This window comes from Grampus griseus (assembly GCF_964374135.1).
Source record: "Grampus griseus genome assembly, chromosome: 15".
Lineage (NCBI taxonomy): Eukaryota > Metazoa > Chordata > Mammalia > Artiodactyla > Delphinidae > Grampus > Grampus griseus.
In genome coordinates, this window is record NC_139009.1 from 18005789 (window position 1) to 18031595 (window position 25807).

At 39.9% G+C, this 25807-nt stretch overlaps 1 protein-coding gene across 1 annotated transcript in view; it reads right to left on the minus strand.

Moving 5' to 3' along the window:
* ATAD2B (ATPase family AAA domain containing 2B) overlaps nucleotides 1-22783 on the minus strand; it is a gene marked incomplete at its 5' end in the record, with an annotated part of 148102 nt that extends 125319 nt beyond the window's left edge. Inside the window, 2 exons of the mRNA XM_082672915.1 lie at nucleotides 1220-1371; nucleotides 22568-22783. Of these exons, the coding sequence (XP_082529041.1) occupies nucleotides 1220-1371; nucleotides 22568-22783 (368 nt within the window). The remainder of the gene's footprint in view (nucleotides 1-1219; nucleotides 1372-22567) is intronic.
* Nucleotides 22784-25807: the final 3024 nt, after the last annotated feature.

Consider the following 25807-nt stretch of genomic DNA (forward strand, 5'->3'; position numbering starts at 1 on the left):
GAATTTTAAGTCTTTTTACATGAAAGACATGATCAAGATTAATTTACATAAAAGATTTGAGTGGATAAGATGTGGGAAATCTACGGTATCAGAGACTTACACCTGAATTAAACTGTTAAAATTATCTTACAATTAAAGGTCAAACTTTTAACACTACAAGAACACTTTTTTAGAGCATTTACTAGAAAAAGAAGCTTGATTCACTCATTTAATAAATACAGGATACAGATTACAACAGATAGATCAAGTGTAGAAGTGTAATTAAAGGGCTGTACTTATTTTAAGTAACATCATTATAGTTATCTGGATCTGTTTCATCTCACAGATGAAGGAGTATGGTAAAGTTAAAAAAAAAAAATCAATAGACTATGATTCACATAATCTACTTAACTCCCAGACAATGCAAAATTTAAATTTTTAAATACATATTAAAATAGGTAAAGACTCTTTAGAGACTAGTAAATGTACAATGCCTGTCAAAATCTATATAACTGCAAAGATTATTTTCATTAAAGCCTAAGAGTATCCCGAATTTACCTACACACATAAAATCAAAATATTGTCAAAAGGGAATTCCCTTTTACTTCTGGTTTGCAGTTGGCACATCATCAGCACTTCTACATCAAACACTGGAAAAAAGAGAAGCTAAAGACTCTAAGCTCAAAATTTAAATCTTTTCTGAGTGTGCGTACACCTATCCTATCTACATTAAATTAGTACCACTTACTTTGGTTAAGTGAGTAAAATTGTTTTCTAATACATATCAAAACAGACACAAAGCAAATTTAAGTTGAAAACAACCAGATAGATGAAAAGATTTCTTTAAAAATTAATTTAGATTTTATTACATTTTAGTATACCAATTCAAGTGGAATACTTAATTTTAGGAAGGGGAGATTTTATCTTATTTTCAAGTAAAAAATATAATTTTAACCATATGTTTTTACTTAAATTTTCAGGACTATAAACACGTCTGCACATTCAAGACCTATCAAAATTCTTATTGTTTTAGTAATATTAGTTTCTATTACATACTACATATATTTTTGGCATATTTAGAGAAAATAAAATTACATACAGAAATTATAAAATAAGCTTAATACAATTTATAAGTATTTCTAGCCAGGTAGCTTTACAATTTAAGAAAATTAGCAATTATCAGCCCTGAATCATGTCAAATAATTCATGAAAAAACAATGGAGGAGTTCTCCATTCTCACCTGGCCTGTCCAGTTGATATGTTCCATTCCTCTCGCTGACCAGTACTTCGTGATTTTGATTTGTCTTTGCAAACAGAATCAGGTTGTTTCAAAGTGCGTTTGGCTGGAGGAGACACATGGCTATCACTTAAACTACCATCGACTTCAGCTTTCTGAAAGACAAAGTTTAAAATGTATTTATTATCCTATTAAAATTCACAGAATTCTTAAATTCTTGGATAAAGTACAGTGCTTATTCAACCAATAAACATTTACTGAAGGAATCTCTCTACAAGTGTAGCAAAATGTAATAATCTATAAATACAGAAACAAAAAAGTTAGAAAGATAAATTTATCCTCAGAAAAGTATGTTTAGTTTGTTTTTATTTTAAAATAGTTTCAAGCCTACAGAATATGTGTAGATACAACTTTTTATGACATGATTCATCATTCCTCTCCTAAATACTCCAGTGTGTAACTCCCAAAATTAGAACACTCTGCTATATTAGCATCATTCAACCCTCCCAACTAGGAAATCATCATTGATGTAACACAGAGCCAGTCCACAGACACATTCAAATTTTATCTAATGTCCCAAAAAGGTCTCTCTTTCCTTTCTGGTTCAGGATCCTAACCAGGAACATATACTGTATGTACTTATCAGATCTCCTCGGTCTCCTTCTATCTGGAACAATCCTTTAGTCTTTCCCCATTTTCATGCCCTTGACTGTAAAGAATATAGGCTTTTTATTTTCCAGGATGACTATCAGTCTGGGTCAGTCAAAAGTGGTTCCTGCTTGGCTCCTCATCCCCTTTGTGATGTGGGCATCTACCTGATGTTCCTCATAACCCAAGTCAGGCCATAACATTCATAGAAAGAATATACAGACATGATATTATGCATACTATACCTACCCATCATTAGGTATAACCTTGATCACCTAGTCAAGTTGGTGTCTGCCAGGTTTCTCCACCGTAAAGTCACTATTTTTCCCTTTGTATTTGATTAGTTTATGTGAAATCATTCTGATAATTCACCAATATCCTGTTCCTCAACAAACCTCCACCCACTAGCCACAGCATTCATTGACTACTCTTGCCTTTATCCAATACCATCATGGTGGTAATTATCTAATCGTATCACTCCTATATGTTTTAGTTGGCATCCTACTTTGAAGAATTTTCTTGGGATTTCCCTGGTGGTCCAGTGGTTAAGAATCTGTCTTGCAATGCAGGGGACACCGGTTCAATCCCTGGTCAGGGAACTAGGATCCCACAGGCCACGGGGCAACTAAGTCCTCGCACTCTGAAGCCCACGCACCACATCTAATGAGCCCGTGTGCCACAACTAGAGAGAAGCCTGCACACCGCAACAAAAGATCCTGAGTGCCACAACTAAGACCCGACGCAACCAAAAAATAAATAAAAAGAATTTTCCCTCCCCAACCCTCCTTACTCAATTCAGTCACTCATTTATTTGTATCAGTATGGATTCATGGATTCTTATTTTATTCTGTGGGTTTTAATCCATTACTCTATTTCTTTGCTCAAATTATACAAGATTTGGCCATCAGGAGCCCTCTCAAAGTGGTTCCAATATTCTTTTGACATGTCCCCATCATTTTGAGTACTTCCTTACTTTCTGGCACAAAAGAAATCTCTACGCTCATCTAGTACTCTCCCTTCCTGACCCTAGAAATTAAGCTCAGGTTCCTTTCAGTCAAGGATAGTATTCAGAGATCAAGATCTGGGCACTAGGTGTGCTCAATGTTACTGGAGTTTCACTGCTATTGAGTCCTCTCAGCAGAGAAAGCTAGGAAATATATTAATTTATATTGATACATAGAAATATAGACATCTATACCTATTTCTTTATCTGTGCATAAATAATAATTGAAAAAATGTGTGTACACCAATGCGTTCAACTAATTCCATACCTTAAGTTTCTTTCTAGACTTGCCCTTTTTATGTTTGTTTGTAAGTCCTTTCCAATGAGAAACACGGCTTCCATTATCTTCAAATACATTTATTCATTTGCTCTTTCAATTAATTAATTTGTTTAATGTAACCAATCTCTCAACCCGAGACCTCCATCCAACATGCTTCCGCTAATCCCTCCCTAGCTTCATGTCTTCAAACTAGGGGAGTCACTGTCTCTGAGGAGAAGCTTTCCTCTTCGCCACCCAATTCCTTGGATGCTGGATAGGTGGGGAAGAGAGTGGAGGAAAGGGTTCCCTTTTCTTTAGAGAAGATTTAATTCATATGCTAATACTTTATCACTTAAGATTATCCATCAGTATTTCAAAAGCATGTATGATCATTTTCAATATACTACCATTTAAACATTTTTGAGTTATTTCCCTTTATGCTACAAATTTCTTTTAAGAAAAATATATAGGGACTTCCCTGGTGGCGCAGTGGTTAAGAATCCGCCTGCCAATGCAAGGGACACAGGTTCGAGCCCTGGTCCGGGAAGATCCCACATGCTGCGGAGCAACTAAGCCCGTATGCCACAACTACTGAGCCTGCGCTCTAGAGCCCACGAGCCACAACTGAGCCCACGTGCCTAGAGCCCGGGCTGCACAACAAGAGAAGCCATCGCAACAAGAAGCCTGCGCACCACAACAAAGAACAGCCCCCTCTCGCCGCAACTAGAGAAAGCCCACGTGCAGCAACGAAGACCCAATGCAGCCAAAAATAAATAAATTTATTTTAAAAAAAGAAAAAATATAAAAGCTATCCATTTCATAAATGTCATTACTGTATCATATGTTCCCAAAGCAACACAACTACATTACACAAATAGTCAAAATGTAGCCACTCGCAAACATGAGAAATACTTGCAATATACGTTTAAAGGTATCCAAGTATAACCTATAGAATTAATATCCACTTACTAAAATGTTTTTCACAAAAAGACCAATTTTTTATTTTGTGCTGTAATACAATTTACCATGAACTAGTTTTAAAGCCACAAGACCACGTTTCGTACTAAACGGCACAAAGGAAAAAACAATTAGAAATTCAAACATCAAACTGTCTATAAGTAAGGATAATAAACATGTTAGTTGTGTAACATACACCTCCGCTTATTAGTTTAAGTTCCCCAGAAAAACTGGTTAGCTACTTCCAAACCATCCCACGTAGAGGTGGGAAAAACCATTTAAGATGCAATTCAATCATGTAATAGTATTTAACAGTAAACATGCTTAATGTACTTAAGAAATGGATGTTTCTTTTTTTTTTACTTTATTTATTTATTTTTTATCTGTGTTGGGTCTCAGTTGTGGTGCACGGGCTCTTCGTTTGAGGCATGCGGGCTTCTCTCTAGTTGTGGTGTGCGGGCTCCAGAGCACGTGGGCTCGGTAGTTGCAGCACACGGGCTTAGTCGCCCCATGGCATGTGGGATCTTAGCTCCCCGACCAGGGATCGAACCTGCGTCCCCTGCATTGGAAGGCAGATTCTTAACCACTGGACCACCAGGGAGGTCACAGAAATGGGCTTTTTAAAATTGTATTATTTCACTTCCTCAGGCCCTTGCCTTCTCCAACCCCACCCTTAACAGAGTAAATAGAGAAGCTCAGACATAAGTTAACTAACTCTAGCCCAAGGTCATATAGCTAACAAATGACTGACAGAACTTGAGAAAAAAAAAACCCTAGAATTTAGGTCCTTCCATTCCTAATATTGTTCTCTGTCTACTACCTCAGACACTCCGCCCTAGAATATTTATAAAATACCAAGTTTAAAGTGTGCCTCAAAGGTCATCTTACTCAACTACTGATCCAAGACTTGATCAGCCTCTACATTTGTCACTTCAAATGTGCTCCACCCATGACCCATCCAATCAGAAACCATTTTTGACAAGATTCCCCAGATAATTCTTATATACGTTAGTTCGAAAAGCATTACTATATAACATATTCAACAAATAAGTCACTGAGGAAGCACTGTCATATGTTCTAAGCTAAGACATATTTGTGAATAAAGAAACTGATACCTGTAAACTACTTTACCAATTTAGATAGTCCAGGCCAGCATTACTCCTAATCAAACCTCACCACTCATCCTTCAAGACCCATCTGTTCCTCAAAATCTTACCTGAAGAATCTAACCTAAAGTGACCTTTTTCCCTCTGCTAGCTGCAACTCTACATTTTGGCACTTCATTATATTCAATTTAGCATTTACTTTTTTTTTTTTTTTTTGCGGTACGCAGGCCTCTCACTGTTGTGGCCTCTCCCGTTGTGGAGCACAGGCTCTGGACGCGCAGGCTCAGCGGCCATGGCTCACGGGCCCAGCTGCTCCGCGGCATGTGAGATCTTCCCGGACCAGGGCATGAACCCGCGTCTCCTGCATCGGCAGGCGGACTCTCAACCACTGCGCCACCAGGGAAGCTCCTTATTTACCATCTTTAAAGTGTCACATCCAAGTCTTGACATTCAAGCAAGATTTTAAGTTCTTTAATTATAAAAAATAGCAAGATTTTAAGTTCTTTAATTATAAAAAATACCCTACTTCTTTTTAATTCCACAATACCAAGAAAAAAAAAAGGCAAGACTTTCCCAAGTTTGTTCTGTAAATTAATAGAAATTATTAGGAGAAACAAAGGAAGGCTCATGGACAAATAAATTTGAGAAACAATGAGGTCCAAGGTTTTTTGCTTCAGGACTTGTAATAGTCTTTAATATGTTAATATGCAGGGATTTCCCTGGCAGTCCAGTGGTTAAGACTCCAGGCTTCCAATGCAAGGGGCTTGAGTTCAATCCCTGGTCAGGGAACTAAGACCCCACATGCCGCGAGGTGCCGCCAAAAAAAAAAAAAGTTAACATGCAGTATAGCTCTAAGTATGGAAGACAGTATATAACATTTCACAAGCTTATTTGATCAAGCTCTTTTTTCATGGAGCATCTGTAGGTACTGAAGTTTCACAAACACACTCTGAGAATAAGTACTATGTACTTATTAAATTAAAGACAAAATAGTAAAATATTTGAAGTCCAGCCATTTTTTTAAAATAATGTGAGTTATTATATAACTCTTTGAATATTGATTTAAATGAGTTTGTGTTTATTTATTACTCATTCTCTCATGTTCTACTGGCTTTTTACAGTTGCATTCAGGAGTGTCTCTCAAAGTGTTGTCCACATACTACCTGAATCATAAAGCACCTGACTTCTCATTAAACAAACATAACCTGCTAAACTAGAGTTCTGGAGGTGGGATATTTTAAATGAGGGCCTCTGAATGATTCTTAGTACACGAAAGTCTGAGGACCTCTGGCATATAAAACAGTTCAAGTATAATATGACACACATCATCCTAACTGCTGCACTACACTACTGTACCACTCTTACAATGAAAGGGTTTCAGTCGTGACTTGGCTCAGTGACAGAGACCTCAGAATAAATAGCATTACAAAAGATTCCTTCCCTCCAAAGAAATACAGGGATTTAAATAAAGCAAATAACCAAAATGTAAATACTACAAAATAATTACTTCAACACCATTTAATTAACTTCAAGCTTTGGGAAAGTTTTTACCTACAAACCTGATACTAACAGTTCACCTTTAATAGGATGATCATAATGCTCAACTTTAACTTCTTCAAAGCATTTTACTAGTTAATTATAACCTAACCCTTTGAGGGAAGGCGTTGCCAGTTTCAGGACAAAAATATTTAAGAGAGATTATGCAACCTACCCAGAGTCATTTAGCAATATGTGTCAGAGTGATTACAATCCACGAGCAGGAAAGGCATCTCAAACTAAGGGAATAATTTCATTTAACAAACATTTGTTAAGGACCTACTGGGTACATAAGACATGGGGGTTGGGGGGGAGATGGTAAAAAAAAGAGTAAAACCTACTTACAACCCAATACACAATCTGTTGAGTTCACAAACAGTCACAGTAATGATATACGGCATATTATACTAAGTACTATAATAGAAATACACAATTCTCTGAAAGCAAAAAATGATAACTGCTAACAGAGATGAAGGAAGACATCATAAATCACGTGGACTTTATTTTGTAACAGTAATGTAACACGTAGAATGGTCAGAGGAACATGATTCAAGGATGAGATAACTTCCAAGAGAAGTGTAAGAGTAACAGTGTCAAATACTACAGAAAGTAAAAGTACAATGAAAAGTTAAGTCATCCCCACCTAAGTGACTTTTTCTCTTAAACTCTAACCTTCTAAAATCAGGCAGAAAATTTTTCCAATTTACAGAAATGATTTTCTCCTTGAGTCTTCAGTTTCTTAAACCATACTCATCAGCTACCACAAATACTGAACACGATTCTACCATAAATCTTGTAAAAATAGGTAAAAGATGTTGAAAATAATAAAACAGAGAAGAATTTATGGTGCCCTGGTTTTCAGGGAAGGCTGCCTGCCCGGATCACAATTTGTCAGAAATCCAGAACCTGTACTTCAATGTAAAGACAAAAAGAATGTACCCAAGTAGAGCATTAAAAAATGAAAAATTCAAGGAAATAAGTGAATTAGCAGACCAATAGATTAATTCAAGTCTTGATGATGGCCTCATACAGAATTGTAAAAGCAGAAAATAAGAAATTGATTACATAAAGCTGAATAACTAAAATATTAGTAATACCAATATTCAAAATAAAGACTGGGCAGGTGTAAAAAGTGGATTTTGTGTTTTAGGAGCTATGGAGGAAGGTGGGGGGACGGGAGGCATATGTTGACGGGAGAAATGTAACAGTGAATTCCAATTTTGAAAATAAGGTTTAGAATTCTAGCCAGAAATCTAGGGAGATGTCTATCAGACTGTCAGAAATGCAGTTCTGAGATAGAGTGATGTGAGGACTAGAGATAGATATGAAATTGTAATAAAAGCGTCACAGGTAATAATATATAGAAAAAAAAACAAGAGGGCAAAAGTCAAAACCTTGGGCTTCCCTGGTGGCGCAGTGGTTGAGAGTCCCCCTGCCGATGCAGGGGACACGGGTTTATGCCCTGGTCCGGGAAGATCCCACATGCCGCTGAGCGGCTGGGCCCGTGAGCCATGGCCGCTGAGCCTGTGCTCCGCAACGGGAGAGGCCACAACAGTGAGAGGCCCGCGTACCGCAAAAAAAAAGACAAAAAAGTCAAAACCTTTAAAAAATGCCTACATTAAAGGGATAGGCAGAAAGGATCTCATATAAACTAAAGAAAAATACAGTGTCTCACTCTAACAGGGGGAGTGGAAGTTGGTTACAAAAAGACTAAACAATGGGGCTTCCCTGGTGGTGCCGTGGTTAAGAATCCACCTGCCAATGCAAGGGACAAGGGTTCAAGCCCTGGTCCGGGAAGACCCCACATTCCACGGAGCAGCTAGGCCTGTGTGCCACAACTACTGAGCCCATATGCCACAACTACTGAAGCCCATGTGCCTTAGAGCCCGTGCTCTGCAACACGGAGAAGCCACCGCAATGAGAAACCCGCACACCGCAAGAAATAGTAGACTCCCACTCACGGCAACTACAGAAAGCCCACACCCAGCAATGAAGACCCAACACAGCAATGAAGACCCAACACAGCCAAAACACAGCCCACGTACCACACACACACCAAAAAAAGTAAATAAATTAAATAAATTAATTAAATTTAAAAAACAAAAAGACTAAACAGGATGAAAGCTGATAAACATGTGGATTGGTAATTAGGAGGTCACTGTAACTTCTGATAGGGCAATTTCTGCAAAATGCTGAGGTGGAAATCACTAAGTGAAGAACCCAGTGAGTGGTAAGAATGTAGAGCTGATAAACTACAGGGCTACTCTTATGTGTCAGAATTAAGAAGAATAAGATAATAGGCTTAAAGAGGTTACAAAGTCAAAGAAGGCAGTGAAGGATTTTCTTTTTTTAAAAGAAGACCTGGATTCTTGTAAACAGAAGAAAAGGAACCACAGAAGAGAATAAAATACAATAAAATTTTAAAGAGGGTAATTCCCTGGAGGTCCATGGGTTAGAACTTGGCGCTCTCAACGCTGGGTTCGATCCCTGGTTGGGGAACTAAGATCCTACAAGCTACACAGCAAGGCCAAAAAAAAAAAGAGCAAGATAACTGATGAGAAAAAGATCCTCAAGAGACAAGAAAAAACAGAACAGGAACTGCCAACAGGTTAGATCAGAAAGTATATGGGTGCAATCAATCTTTTCCAATTTCCTTTATAAGACAGCCTTTTTTTCTACCTTTCTTAAAAACAGGTACTCCTGTTTTCATGAGAGTTTAGAAGTTCAGTCAATTTCTTTTTCTTTCATTTGTAAAAAGAATTCACAGAGGCAGCAGTTACCATGACTTCAGGAAACAAAACTCACACTGCTGTTTATTTTCTTAGAGCCAGTACTATTCTACGAAGTCCTAAAACTTCAGGTACACAAAATGTCCTAAAATTTCCTCAAATATCCCAAGAGCAATGGCTTACTAGTTTAATATTTCTAAACAATCATCATGAAAGAATACAGAAAGGGAAAAAAATATATAGAAGTGAGCTGAGGAGTTGTAAAAAGATAAAAATAGCCTATTATAGTTTAAACTGCATTTTTCTTCCTGGAAGATAATTCTTTTACCTGAAAATATTACATTACTTAAAATGACAAAGAGGGACTTCCCCGTGGCGCAGTGGTTAAGAATCCGCCTGGCAATGCAAGGGAAATGGGTTTGAGCCCTGGTCAGGGAAGATCCCACATGCCATGGAGCAGCTAGGGCCCTGCGCCACAACTACTGAGCCCACGTGCCACAACTACTGAAGCCTGTGCACCCTAGAGCCCATGCTCTGCAACAAGAGAAGCCACCACAATGAGAAGGCTGCGCACCACAACAGAGTAGCCCCCACTCGCCACAACTAGAGAAAGCCCGCGTGCAGCAACGAAGACCCAAAGCAGCCAAAAATAAATAATAAAAAAATTTTTAATGACAAAGAGACAATAGGCATACTGAAAAATGCCACAGACTTAAAAGTTAGACAGAACCAGTCTTATATTGCAGCACTACCACTGTAATTCAAAAACTACTATTGGGGCTTCCCTGGTGGCGCAGTGGTTGAGGGTCCGCCTGCCGATGCCGGGGGACGCGGGTTCGTGCCCCGGTCCGGGAGGATCCCACATGCCGCGGAGCGGCTGGGCCCGTGGGTCATGGCCGCTGAGCCTGCGCGTCCGGAGCCTGCGCGTCCGGAGCCGGTGCTCCGCAACGGGAGAGGCCACAAGAGTGAGAGGCCCGTGTACCGCAAAAAAAAAAAAAAAAAAAAAAAAAAAACTACTATTTACCTAATAAGATTGTTAGAACCAGGTGAAGAAGTATAAGTAACAAATATTACACCTGCAGCCTGACAGTGGATACAGTCTCAAGTAAGGATACTTGTTTGGCTTTGTGGTATTAACATAATTTCATAAGCTTATTAATTATCTTCAGGGATCCATTCCTTCCACAAACAAAATTTATTAACACCTGTTACTGTGTTAGATACTAAAGATACTTGATGATTAAACACTCTGCCCTTCAAAAAACTTAAATCCTAACTCCTTAAATCGGCCAGTAAAAGGTATATAAAAACTTAACAGTGCTGAGAGTACTGGGGAGAGGAGTGCATACTGATTTAGCCTATTTATAGAACAATTTGGCAAAACCTATAAAAATTTAAAGTACAGTATACCTTTGACTCAGTATTTATTTCCACTTTGCCTAAAAGAGAAAGGTCATTTTATGTGACATTATTTATAATATTAAAAACATGGAGACAACGTAACTGTGTATCAATAGGGAAAAGTTAAAGTGATGGTGTAATGATACAACAAAATGTTAAAAAGCCAGCAAGGACAGATATAAAAGAATGTACATGATACACAGTTAAGTAGAAAAATTAACTATCATAAATAGTATATAAGGTATGATTGTATTTCTGTTAAAAGTATACACATATAGGGAATTCCCTGGCAGTCCAGTGGTTAGGACTCCGTGCTTCCACTGCAGTGGCCAAGGGTTCGATCCGTGGTCGGGGAACTAAGATCCTGAAAGTTAAGTGGTGCAGTCAAAAAAAGATAATAATTATTATTATTGTTATATATGCATACACACACATACACATATAAATAACCCATACATACACGTGCAATGGTCTGGAAAGACGTACGCCAGCTTTAACAGTGATTATCCCTAGGAAGAACGAGCTAGAGGAATTAGGGGAGATGGGGAAGGTCCTTCCTTTTTCTGTGCACTTCCATATTATTTGAAATACTGATTTCATAATTTTTAAATAAAAATATTTTGCCAAGGAGCTGAGGTTAAGAGTCTTGTGTACTCCTTTATCTTCAGTGTCTGGGACATCGAGTCACTCAATAGATATTAAAGAATTAAAGAAAGACACTTCCATTTCCAGTTGAATTGTTGCCTTTAAAATCATATGGTCAAAAAAAAATTAAAATATCATATGGTCTTGGACAACTATCATTTCTCCTCAATTCTCCCACCTAATAAACTTGGAGACTTAAATAGAAGAGTAATAACTAAAAAATGAAAACTAAATTAAATTTTTAAATTAATTTAAAATATTTTCAAAATTTTAACATAGAAGCTACCCCGCACCAGTTTCTCTCTTGTTTGCATATCTCAAAGAAGTTTCTCCTACTGTCTCTATATACACATTTTAAATTATTATAATGTGTCACTGATTAAGGAGGTATAGGTCTGCACCAGGGCTTAGTTTTGTGTTTTTGTTTTTTGTTTTTTGCGGTACGCGGGCCTCTCACTGTTGTGGCCTCTCCCGTTACGGAGCACAGGCTCCGGACGCGCAGGCTCAGCGGCCATGGCTCACGGGCCCAGCCGCTCCGCGGCATGTGGGATCTTCCTGGTCCGGGGTACGAACCCGTGTCCCCTGCATCGGCAGGGGGATTCTCAACCACTGCGCCACCAGGGAAGCCCAGTTTTGTTTTTTAAAAGTAGATTCCCTTAACTTGCACAATCAAGTACACAACTGCAACACTCACCCTAAGTGTGAGCACTGAAGTATGCGTTAGATAAAGGATGTTACTAAGTCGTAAAGGAAATGAACTTTCATCAAGCAACTTCAAGGCTTTATCCCCTGACAAGTGGGCCACTTGACACACAGGTACCAAATGGTCAACAGAGGTCTGCAACAAGAAGCACCAAGTCTTGTTTACTCAAATAACTGTCAGTAAAGTTCTCCAGCATGCCATCAAAAGTGCTTTAAAAAGTTTGCTTTATTATCAGTTTAGAGACAAAATGTTTCTAGGTGCCAACATCTGAATGAAATGAGTTCCAGAAGGAATGAAAAAGAGAAAGAATAGTTGAAGAAATAATAATAATTTTAGATTACCATTAAGAAATAAATTTACCACAATCAAATAGATGAAAAACCGCAGACTAAAAGATCTAAGATTGCCAAACAAGAGAGTGATGGAAAAACCCACGCCTAAAATACAGTAAAATTTATGAAACATAAGACCAAAAAATTCTACAAAGTTTCAAAAGAAAAAGAACACCTACAAAAGAATCAGACAAACATCAAACTTCAAGAGTAACACTGAATACAAGATGACAATAAAGTAACATTCTTAAAGTACTGGACCTAGAATTTTGTATCAAGCCAAGTTTTCATTTAAATTAAATGAATTAAATTAAATTCATTTAAATTAAATTAAAGAGCATAATGAAAATATTCTCAGGCATGTAATGCCTCAGAAAGTTTGTCACAAAAAGTCCCAGACTGAAAATATTCTTGGAGGAAGCATTCACAAAGAAGAGAAATAAATACAGAATGATAATGCAAAGACATAAAAAGTAAGATAAACTGGTATCTTAGTGAAATTTATTGTTATTGGAAAAAAACTCCAACAAAAAGAAAAAGTACTTATACCCATAAAAAAGTCAGAACAAAAATTCTAGACAATATAGGGCAAGAAGGGAGGTAGAACATTACAAGAGTATGTTAAAGAGTATGTGGTTAGAGGAAATATAATTTTTTTAAAAAAAGAGTTAATCAACAGACATTTAGGTCTTAAGAGCAATCACACACACACACAAAAAGGAAAAACCTTTAAAACCAGAAGACGCACAAACATGGTCTAGTGGACACATCTATAACATTGGACCGCCGATGGCAGAATTCACATTCTTTTCAAGTGTACGTGGAACAATTACCAAAACTAACCATAAACAGGGTGACAAAAATAAGTCATAACAAATTTCAAAAGATCAAAATCATATGGAAAACACAATACTGTAAATCAACTATACTCCAATACATTTTTTTTTTTTTTTTTTTTTTTTTGCGGTCGCAGGCCTCTCACTGTTGTGGAGCACAGGCTCCGGATGCGCAGGCTCAGCGGCCATGGCTCACGGGCCCAGCCACTCCGCGACATGTGGGGTCTTCCCGGACCGGGGCACGAACCCGCGTCCCCTGCATCGGCAGGCGAACTCTCAACCACTGCGCCACCAGGGAGCCCATAAAATTTTAAAAAATAAAATAAAATAAATCATATGGAATATGTTCTCTGAGTACAGGAGTATTAAACTGGAAGTAAATACCAAAAAGGTAATTAGAAAATAAACGCTCAACAATTTGGAAAAGTAAACAATATATTTTTAGATAACTAATAGATCAAAGAATAAAGCAAGAAGAAAATTAGAGGGACTTCCCTGGTGGTCCAGTGGTAGAGAATCCGCCTTGCAATGCAGAGGACATGGGTTCAATCCTTGGTCAGGGAACTAAGATCCCACATGCCATGGGGCAACTAAACCCGCGCACCACAACCACTGGGCTCACGCGCCTCAACTAAAGAGCCTGCTTGCTGCAAACTACAGAGCCCACCCGCCCAGTCTGCACGCCACGACTAGAGAAGAGAAAACCCACAAGCCACAACTTGAGAGAAGTCTGCGAGCCAAAACAAGAGATCCTGCATGCCTCAACGAAGATCCCACGTGCCACAACTAAGACCTGACGCAGCCAAAAATAAATAAATAAATAAATAAATCTTTTTTAAAAAGGAAGAAAATTACGAACTATTCTAAAATTAAAAGTTTATGTAATATATATATATGTATATGTATACCAGAAGAATCCGAACAATAAAAAAATTAGGTAGAATCTTTTTTTTTTTCCAGCCACACCCCGCGGCTTGCAGGATCTAAGTTCCCCGACTAGGGACTGAACCCAGGCCATGGCAGTGAAAGCCCAGAGTCCTAACCACTAGGACACCAGGGAACTCCCTAGGTAGAATCTTAATAAGGGACAAAATTGGATATTTGAGTATCAACAATCAATAAATTCACACTGTAATATTTTTCCATCTCAATGTTTTCCATCATATATATATACTTATATATATATTTACATTTTTCTACATCTAATAGAATATATACATTTTTCCCAAGCACACAAAGAATGTTTACCAAAACTGACAATATATTAGGTCACCAAAAAAAAGCATCAAATTCCACAAGAAAAATATGCAAACTATGCTATGTGAGAGCTGTTCCTTGCTCATGGACAACTTAATATGAAAGTGTCGATTCTCTGTAAATTAATCTAGGAATTCAAAAACATTCCCAATCAAAATTCTAGTTGGGGGAATTCCCTGGTGCTTCAGTGGTTAGGACTCCATGTTTTCACTGTCAAGGGCCCGGGTTCAATCCCTGGTGGAAGAACAAAAATCCCACAAGCCACACAGAGCGGCCAAAATAAATAAACAAAATTAAAAATTAAATTAAAAATTTTAAATTTCTAAATCAAAATTCTATGGGACTTCCCCGATGGTCCAGCGGTAAAGAATGCGCCTTCCAATGCAGGGGACGCAGGTTCGATCCCTGGTCAGGGAACTAAGATCCCACATGTCGCGGGGCAACTAAGCCCACGCACCACAACTACTGAGCTCACGCACCTCAAGGAGAGAGCCTGCGTGCCGCAAACTACAGAGCCCATGCACCCTGGAGCCCACGCACCACAACTAGAGGGAAGCTCACACACAACAACTAGGGAGAAGCCCGCACGCTATAACAAAGAGCCCGCGTGCCGCAACTAAGACCCGATGTAACAAGAAAGGAAGGAAGGAAGGAAGGAAGAAAGAAAGAAGGGAGGGAGGGAGGGAGAGAAGAAAGAAAGAAAGGAAGGACGAAGGAAGGAAGGAAGGGCGGGAGGAAGGGAGGGAGGGAGGGAGGGAGGGAGGAAGGAAGGAAGGAAGAAAGGAAACTAAATAAAATAAGTAAATATTTTTTAAAAAAAGTCAAAATTCTAGTTGGATCTTTAAAGGAAGTCCATAATCTTAACTGGAAATATATACCAAAATCTTTGACTACGTAAGTCAACTTTGAAAATAACGAAGAGGAAGAACTTGCCTTTTAGGATATTAAGACATACCTCAAAACCACAGTCACAGAAACAGTATGATACTGCCGTAAGAATTAATAAACCAACAAAAAAGAATATAGAGATCAAAGCAGAATATATATGGGAACATGGTATATTATAAAGTGGCGCTACAAAGTATAGGTTGTCTAGTAGAATGAATAAAATAAATCAAAGACGTAAACAGGAAAAGTAAAACTGTATGTGTGTACAGCATCACAACATAAAAAGTATCCCTTACTATGGCACAAAAAAGGTTAAAAGCCACTGATCTATAATACTCTCGGAAAACACAACAAAAATAGCAACTCCAGTAGAAAACAAAAACATTAACAAGCATTTTAAAGATGAAGAAATTTTTTAAAGAATTACTATAGACAGGGACTTTCCCAGTGGCGCAGTGGTTAAGAATCCGCCTTCCAATGCATGGGACTCGGGTTCGATCCCTGGTCAGGGAACTAGATCCCACATGCGTGCCACAACTAAGAGTTCGCATGCCACAACTAAGGAGCCTGCCGGCCGTAACTAAGGAGCACACATGCCACAACTAAGGAGGCTGCCGGCCCCAACTAAGACCCAACACAACCAAAATAAAATTTTAAAAAAAAATTACTAGGACATAAAGAGTTGCCCATTCTCATTGATAATCAAAGAAAAGCAATTGAAAAGCTAGATATTGACAAATACTGGCAGGGGTGTAGGGATATAGGAACTCCTATACACTACTCCAGAAATGGAGACCAGAACAACAAATCTAGAGATAATATTTAAGTACACATATACTCTATTCCACTTCTGGGTATTGAATTGCAGTATGTAACATACAAGGAGTACACTGCACAATTCCAGGGGGAGCCAGTGACACAGACTATAGTGTGAATGGTGCCTCCTTGACTTTTGCAACATGGCAGCCCTATAACAATGAATCAAAGAGACAAAATGTTTGTCTACATGGCACTTAACACTTTAACGTAGTAGCTGGTTGATAAATATTTGTTGATTGAATGAAAGAACAAAGGAATAAGGAAGTCTCACTACCAAAAGTTAAACTCAATAACTTCCAAGTTCCTATCTGGCAAGATCAGAGAACATTTCATTCTAAGGGTATCTGAAGCACCACTGTTCCAGAGATCCCAATTCAGGTCCTAGAATACAGATGGAAACTAATAACGCTAAACATATTTAACCAATAGTATGTATCATCATATATAAATATACCATATAATGTCTTTTCAACAGGTTTAAAGTATGAAACATTTTTTACAAATGGAAAACACTTATCTACCCCAGAGATAAATAGATTCCTAGAGCATAAAATAAATGTACACACTGATAAATCAGTATCACCAAGTAGAGGGAAAGATGGCAGCACAAGTACACTGGAGACCACAAGGCCTCAGGCTTAGTCTTTTTATAGGGGTTTTTTTACCCAAGCCATCTTTAAAATACTGGGAAGCAAAAATATTGCCAAAGAGTGGTCTCTACGTGATATGCCTGCTCCTCTCCTTACACGCACCCCGTGAAATCAGGCAGCAAAGCAATTACTGAAAAATCACTGTCCTATATTTCATATCCCTATAGGCTACTGTTCATACTTCCAGTCTCAATACTAGACACCACAACTCCAGATATTCTAGTAAAAATCTGTCTATACACAGTGCGTACAGTATTTTCTGACTGTACAATGGCATCCTTCTTCACTTTTTCAGATTTTTTTTTTTTTTTTTTTTGCGGTACGCGGGCCTCTCACTATTGTGGCCTCTCCCATTGCGGAGCACAGGCTCCGGACGCGCAGGCTCAGCGGCCATGGCTCACAGGCCTAGCCGCTCCGCGGCATGTGGGATCTTCCCAAACCGGGGCACGAACCCGTGTCCCCTGCATCAGCAGGCGGACTCTCAACCACTGCGCCACCAGAGAAGCCCTGGCCCCTATCTTGAACTGATTTATCCTGTTAATTTCTCATGTGTATACCGTGTGCATACTTAGAGCTCTGAAGGTAGGGGCTATGGTTTATTTACCCTCTATTCTCAGAGTCCAATCAACACAATTTTCACATACTAGATCGGCTCCTTAATATGCTATTCATTCATTCATTTAACAAGTATCAATATTTATTAAGCATCTTCTATATGCCAGATGATGCACTAGGCCCTGGGAATGCAGCAGTCGGGAAGAAAGTAAGATATAGTGGCTGGTCCCAGGGAGCTTACAGCCTACTCTAATAGAAGAGTCTAGGAGAGAAAGACTTTAACCAAAGGCGTATATTCAACCTCCACATAAAACTACAATAACAATCTAAAAATGAAAAAAAAAAAAAATCTTATACCAAAATACTCACAGTTCAAAAGTATCTGAAGTTCAGAATCTTACAGCATATACTCAAAGTATCTAAAAGCTAATACAAATCACAGTCTATTAATTTTAACAGATAACTTTTCTATTGTTTGATATAAGCCACACACAATAGTTACCTCTCTAAAAACCGTCTAGCTCATATTTAAATAAAGATAGCACATTTTACATGTTTTTTCCCCTAACTCTGTACTTCCATAGAACTTTTTATCCAAAATTCCATATGCTTTTTACTCAACTCATTTTTCACAAAATCCTCCCCCAGCACAGAGACATAACAGAAATATAAAATATGCCTAGTACAAGATCAAAAACCCAAATATCAAGAAATCAAACTTCATTATGTATGTCCAAAAAAAATACCAAATACATAATTCAAAGTAATGCGGCACTTTTCTGAAGTGGAACCTTAAAGAGACAGGATCACACCCCATTCAGGTGCAGACACTGGTTGGGCTCCTTAGTTCTCATAACAAGTATTAATCCTACCACCTGTCCACCTAGTTTTCAGATGTTACAGGTTTACCTATAATTAGGTATTTAGAAGACATGCAATCAAGGATGTATCCAAGGATGGTTAAAAAGATTATCTGCCAGGGAAAATGATTTAAGGAATTAATATGCATTCACTTCTACAAGTGTAAATTTCATCCTTGACCTAAAAAACTGCAAGTTTGTATATTTGAACTACAGAAATGGCCAAAAACTGAATTTTTTTCACATTTCCCTCTCTATTTTTTGACATTTTAATTTTTTTATTTTATCTTTTTTTTTAACATATTTATTGGAGTATAACTGCTTTACAACGTTGTGTTAGTTTCTGGGGTATAACAAAGTGAATCAGCTATGAATTTTTTAAAGTTGCATTTTCAGTTGGATACCGGAGATAATCCTATGAACTCTATAGCTGCTTTGCTTCAAAACTGTGACGGGGAAATTGTTTTACAACATTACTCAATATCACCCATATGCTGCTCTATATGAATTTTTTTAAGGTAAGATTATTTTCTTTTTTTTATAAATTTATTTATTTTATTTTTGGTTGCATTGGGTCTTCATTGCTGCAGGCAGGCTTTCTCTAGTGGGGCGAGTGGAGGCTACTCTTCGTTGCGGTGCGCGGGCTGCTCACTGCGCGCGGGCTTCTCACCGCAGTGGCTTCTCTTGTGGCGCACGGACTCTAGGCGCACGGGCTTCAGTAGTTGTGGCTCATGGGCTTAGATGCTCCACGGCATGTGGGATCTTCCTGGACCAGGGCTCGAACCCATGTCCCCTGCATTGGCAGGCAGATTCTTAACCACTGTGCCACCAGGGAAGCCCCATATATGAATCTGATATAAGGAAAAACTTGCTCTACTCTGAGGAACTTGTATTTTTCCCTACTCATCTGAGAGTTATATACATGGTTACATTTCCCTCTCAGACTTCTTTTCCATGTTTAACCCTCAATTTCCACCACTCTGCTTCTGTTACATTGGCAAACGAATGAATGTTGGAAAAGAATAAGTATAGAATGATAAAAGAGCATATTAAAGAAGGATTGAGAGGTTATTTTCTAAAAATAAAATCAAAAATCAAACAAATTTACCTATAAAGTTACTTAAAATATGTATTTTGATTCTCTCAACTAAGATGTGGATTCAAAAAAGCTCAAAAAATACAAAAAGCTAATGACAAGCCAAAAGTACCAACAAACAGGCCTAAAAGAGGTAGAAAAAGAGTTGAAATATTTTCAAAGACTGCTTTCCAGTTCTGTGACTACAGTATTAGTTTGCCGAGAGTGACTCTTAGGTGAAGCAAATAAATGCTAATTACTGACATTTAGGTTAACCTAAAAGAGGTGAAGTTTTATACATGTTAAACAAACAAAAAAGCCAAGTATCAATATATAGCAGTAATTATTATACAACTAACTGCAGAGCACAAGTCAACTTGACATTAAAGTATAGGCACAAAAAAATCATTCCAATAACCTACAGAATGTGTCATGTGTGTATTTCCCCACCCTACACACACTTGGGGGGAAAGCAAAGCTATGACAGATCGTGGTCCTAAGGCTTTTTAGAGCAAATAAAATGTCTCTAGACACACAGTGGATGAAATAGTCTAAAAAGAGTCAGGGCCAGGGGGTGGGTGGAAATCAGCATCAACTGTAAAGTGAAGAATATCACACAAAAACAGAAAAAAGGGAACCTCTTCAATTTATATCGTATCAAGAGGAATACGTTTCTTCCTACAAAAATAAAGCAACGTCCTAAAGCAACGACATGAGCAACCCATTTTCCACCAAATAAGTCTTTACAGATGACAGCAAATGTCTAAGACACCACAGACACAGAGGGTGCCTTTAGGTACACCAGAAAGGGTGAATCAGGAGTGCTAAATTCTTGTAACATAAAACAAACTTGAAAGCAAGAGCTTACCAAACTCAAATCAACCCATTTCAGAAATATACAACAAGGAAATATACAACCGGCTTCAAAAATATACATAAACTTAAATTCAGAATTATAACATGTTCTTCTAAAGGACCAATCACAACATAGGATTAGTAAATCTCTTAAATTTCTGGGAGAAAGCAATTAGATCATTCCATCATCTACTAGGGTCAAAATATCAACCTTCTTAAAACTGAAAAACAAATGTTTCAAAGTAACTCTCCACTGGCCTGTTGTTCATGGTCTTTTAATACATTTTAAAAAGACCTTTGAAACAAAGTTTCATTAGTATCCTTCTAGAAAGAGCTCTAATATCTTTCATTCTTCTAGCAATTGAAAAGCTACCCCATGTTCATTTCTACATTAGATTATTGATTCCTTGCCTTTTAACATCTCCATAACAGCTGCTTGACAAATTACCTCACCTTATTCCTCAGGGGGTAAGGACAGCATAATATCCATGAATTCAAAAACGGGACCACAAAATGATCAGTGACAGATGAGCTAATTGATTCACATAAACGAGACACTGCTCTAATAGGCTAGGCATTCATAGCATTATACAATTAAATGCTTACACTCTAAATATTTTACTTGTCCTTAAGGATACAGGACAAACCCTTCTTAAATTACTTTTATTTTAAAATATATGTTAGCTTCATAAAGTCAGTAAGCTTGTACATGTTTGCAATAATTTCTACAGAAAGTCTGTACATGTTTGCAATAATTTCTACAGAAAGTCTGTAATTATTCTGAATAGTTTGCACAACTTTCAGATTTAGCTTTCTTATTTCCACCTAAGAGAGCTAGCTATAAGCTCCAAAATAAGTCTACTCATAAAGCAATTTTTAAAATATGTTCCAGATTTTTAGCAAAATAAAGGCCAATTATATTTTCAAAGATACAACATATTTCAGATAAGTACAGTAAAATATGTCTATTGTATTTGCCTTGGTTCATTCTGATTAGTGTCAGAACAGTATAAGATACAGAGAAAAAATACATCATTTGTATTTATAATTTGTATTTAATATAAGTTGTACATAATTTGTATTTGTATGCCAACATAATCTTGTAGACCCCTACAGAAAATGAAATATTGCTTTCCTCCCCTAAGAATAATAAAATGATGTGGATTTAAAGGACTATGTTAAATGAACAAGTTCCAGTCAAATTACTCTTAGAAAATTAGCCTCTCTCTAGACAGATGCAACACTCTTTTCTGAATTCATAACCAATCTCATAACACAACCTTATCAATTCCTTTAAAGTGATAAAACATACGTGCTAGCTTAGAGCCTTACCCTGTAATAAATTTCAAGATCTACCACTTTAAAAAAAAAATACTAAATCATCACCGGTCTTCTTCAAATGTCACTTTCGCAGTAGTAGGACGATGGTGTTAATTCACCTTTTATAACCTATTCCCAAAGCAAAAATGGAGACATCCAAGACACCAAACAATTTGGAGATGATAGTGCCTACTATCAATAATATTCGACACGTTTCTTTCGACGTGCCGCTTTTGTGATCTGAAGGCTCTACTAGAAAGCTCTACCGAGTCCCTACTAGAACCCTGGTTCGCTGGCTGGCTGATTCTCCAGCTAAACATCACGTTTGATCGCTCCTGCCTGGAGAGGCGATAGTGTTGATTTTGTTTTTAAAGTTGGTGTCAGAGCAGCTCCAAACTTTTTTCACCATCCCTGCCTGGCTGCCAACCGGAGCTCTCCGTTCACTTCCTCACAAACTTGAACCACCCCCAAACAGTTTGAGAGTAAGCTGGAGTTAGACACCGGCAGGAGCTCTCACACTTACAGGAAGGGTTTGACACCGCATAAAACTTTCACTTCTCCTCTCCAACCCTTCCACCCGGGAACTCTGGCCCTTCGCTCTTGTTCCCCTAGAATTCCCCTCTCAGGCAGGACAAGGACACGGAAAGCAGGCTGTTCTAATGTTCCCCGAAAAGACACCCCCCCCTCCATAGCCCTCTCCCCTGGACTCAAGTCCTGTTCTTTACACAAAAGAGCGGGGCCAGCAAAGCTGTCGTGGCCCTACCTAGCCGGCTGCCATCCTCCAACGCACCCCCAGACCCGGTCTCCGGCCGCCCGAGCGGTCTCCACTGGAGGCTTGTTGCCCCAACCCGGCCAGACAAAGCCCCGGCGGCCGGGCCGACTCGCAAGCCTCCGGACTCGGGCTGCCGCGCTCTTACCCGGGCCTCATCCAGAGCGACGCCGGCGCCGCCGCTTCCCCCGGCCTTGGCGGCGGGGCAGCTGGCAGCGCGGGTCTTGGAGGAGCGGGTCCGAGAGGAGATGAAATGGCTGCTGCCTCCGGTCGCCCCAGGCTCTACTCCGGCCCCAGGCCCAGGCCCGGGCCCAGGCGACTTAGATCCGAGAAGCCGCAGAGAGCTCTTCCGGGTGTTCACCATGGTCCAGCCAGGAGAACGGGGTCCACGCCGCGCCCGCGGCGCCCGCCGCGCCGGGGAGAGCCGAGGAAGGCCGGCCCGCCTGCCGGGCAGTCAGGGCTAGTGGAGCCGGGCCGGGAAAGACAAGACGACCCGGACTCTGCGCAGCGCAGACGAGGACAGGCGAGGGTAGGGCAGAGGAAGGGAAGTCGGCGTGCGAAGGCAGGTAGCGGGAGGCGGGAGCGATGTTCCAGGCCAAGAGCTCAGACCCTCCGCCGGCTTCAACCTACTCAGCGGGAGCCAAGCGGAGCCGCCATTTCTACCCCTTTCTCTCCCGTTCTCACTCTCGAGCTCCGTGCGTCAGGGCTCCAGCGCCGCAGGGCCGACAAGACCTCTTCCGACTTGGCCGCTGCGGGGCGCTGCAAGGCCGGCCAGCCCTTCCCTTGCCGGCTCTCCCTCCTCTTCCCCCGCCCCGCCAGTAGGCCCCGCCCAACGGCGCGCCGTCAGCGCTCGGCGGCCACGGAAGGGACGCTCTGGGCTGTTTCAGCTCTATGGTTTCCAGGTCTGGCGGCCGCCTAGGAAGTGGGGGGATGGGAAAAACCAGAATGCGCGCGGGACTAGCTAGCGCCGTGTAGTCGGTCGTGGAGTCTTCGTAGCCGGCCAGGACCGACTACCCCCGCACCCCCAGCGTCATCCCAGGTGGCCTCGATGGAGCGAGGAACTACCCGAAAAGGTGGGGGATGGAGGGGGACCGGTGAAGACGAGGGCGCTGTGACCTGAGTTGGAATCCCAGGGATACCCAAGGCAAGACACTGAACTTGAGTTGTACTTTTCACGGCTGTAAAAATGTGAATGATAACTGAGATAAAATATATCTGTGCCGTATCTGGCACACGAGAAGCTTAAGAAAGAGCAAACGCTAGAACCCTGCCTCTTTAAACAAAGCAAGGCACTGACGATTTCTATAACCTTAGCCAGACCTAAGGCGTAGTCACGAAGAGTGAATTCTTCGTACTAAAAACCTCCTTTTAGCACTGCTGCCCCGCCCGCGCAAGAATTAAGAATACAAAAAGCTGAATACAAAGATATAAAATGTGTGATTTAACTTTCAAAGAAAAAGATTAAGGGACGCAATTAATATGAAAAGCTATGCTGTAAGTAGAATTATGTTCATTTCCAAAAATTGCCTCGCTAAGAAAAGTTGAAGACTCAAGAACAGTGCTGTAAAAATCAACAAGCTGCATCAAAATTAGAAATTCCACCCATCCAAGCTCCCAGTTGGTCAACAAAACTGCATAATGCAATGGGAATGGAAATAGGTTTTCTGTTGGGGAATCAGAATAGATTCCAGGAAAGCAGACAAGTCCCTCTTACACTAATTTGCATACCACACCCTCCCCAGAACACTTCCCCCACACTTTAAAACCGGCCTCTTTGGGTGTGGAGACCTCATAATGGAAGACCTGAGTTTTCCTGTGTCAATTACCTATGAGATCATTGAACAGGATAAACAATTTCATTTCCTGAAGAAAGAGGCTGGCCTTAAGTAGTATTTGAAGTGTCCTGAAGAGGTGTATGGTATGCAAATTAGCACACAAAGGACTTGAGTGCTTTCTTCCTTTGTTTCTGTGTTTGTATTTGTAGTCCTAAATTGAGAAAGCCAGATTGTTATTCAGGTTATGATAACCTATAGCATTTACCAACAACAAATGTTTATTCTAACCCCAATTGCTGTTAGATACTCTGTCAGGCCAGGAAATGGAGATTTTTTGAAAACAACATAGTTCTAGCCCTCAAAGAGGTCACAGACAAGGAGGGAATGGAGACAGGCAAGGAACCAGTAAGCTGCAGAACAATGTGATTAGAAAGAATAAGGCAGAGGGACTTCCCTGGCCGTCCAGTGGCTAAGACTCCCAGCCCCCAATGCAGGGGGCACAGGTTCAATCCCTGGTTGGGGAACTAATATTCCCACAGGCTGTGCCAGCCAAACAAAAGAAAGAAAGAAAGAGAGGGAAGGAGGAAGGAAGGAAGGAAAGAAAGAATGAGGCAGAGACCTCTAATTCAAGCAGGGAGCTTTTGAGAGGTGATGACTCCTGAGATGCATCTTGAACCACAAAATGGAGAAAGGAAACATGGACAAAAGAAAGGAAAGCTTGAAAAAGATATGAAGGGGTTGCTTGTTTTACACAGTATGACCTGAAGAAAATAATTGAAAAAATCAATTAAAATCGTTTTTAAACTTTACTTAAAACTATATGAGGGCTTCCCTGGTAGCGCAGTGGTTAAGAATCCACCTACAATGCAGGGGACATGGGTTCGAGCCCTGGTCCGGGAAGAACCCACATGCCACAGAGCAACTAAGCCCACGAGCCACAACTACTGAGCCCATGTGCCACAACTACTGAAGCCCGTGCACCTAGAGCTCTTGCTCCACAACAAGAGAAGCAACCCCAGTGAGAAGCCCGCGCACTGCAACGAAGAGTAGCCCCTGCTCACTGCAACTAGAGAAAGCCCGCGCACAGCAACAAAGGCCCAACGCAGCCAAAAATAAATAAAATAAATTTTTTTAAAAAACTGTATGAGCTGGCAAGATACTAAGGAATACTTAGACCAAAAACTAAGTCACAGCAGGAACTCAGAAAAGCAAGCAAAGCTCTAAAGACAGCTTTCACTTTCAGTACATTTGCTCAACTCCAGTGAATTTGATCTTCTATTTCTTCTGCCTACAGGAGATAGGAAAGACAGAAGACATAGTCCAGAACCTGCTCAAGTTACAGAGTCTAACGTAATAACCCTGCAAAATCCTGGTACAAAAAAGGATACACCTAAGTATAAGGGTGAATTAGAAATCAACCAACTGGGACTTCCCTGGGGGCACAGTGGTAAAGAATCCGCCTGCCATTGCAGGGGACATGGGTTTGAGCCTTAGTCCGGGAAGACCCCGCATGCTGCGGAGCAACTAAGCCCATGCACCACAACTACTGAGCCTGCACTCTAGAGCCCATGCACCACAATTATTGAGCCCGCGTGCCACAACTACTGAAGCCC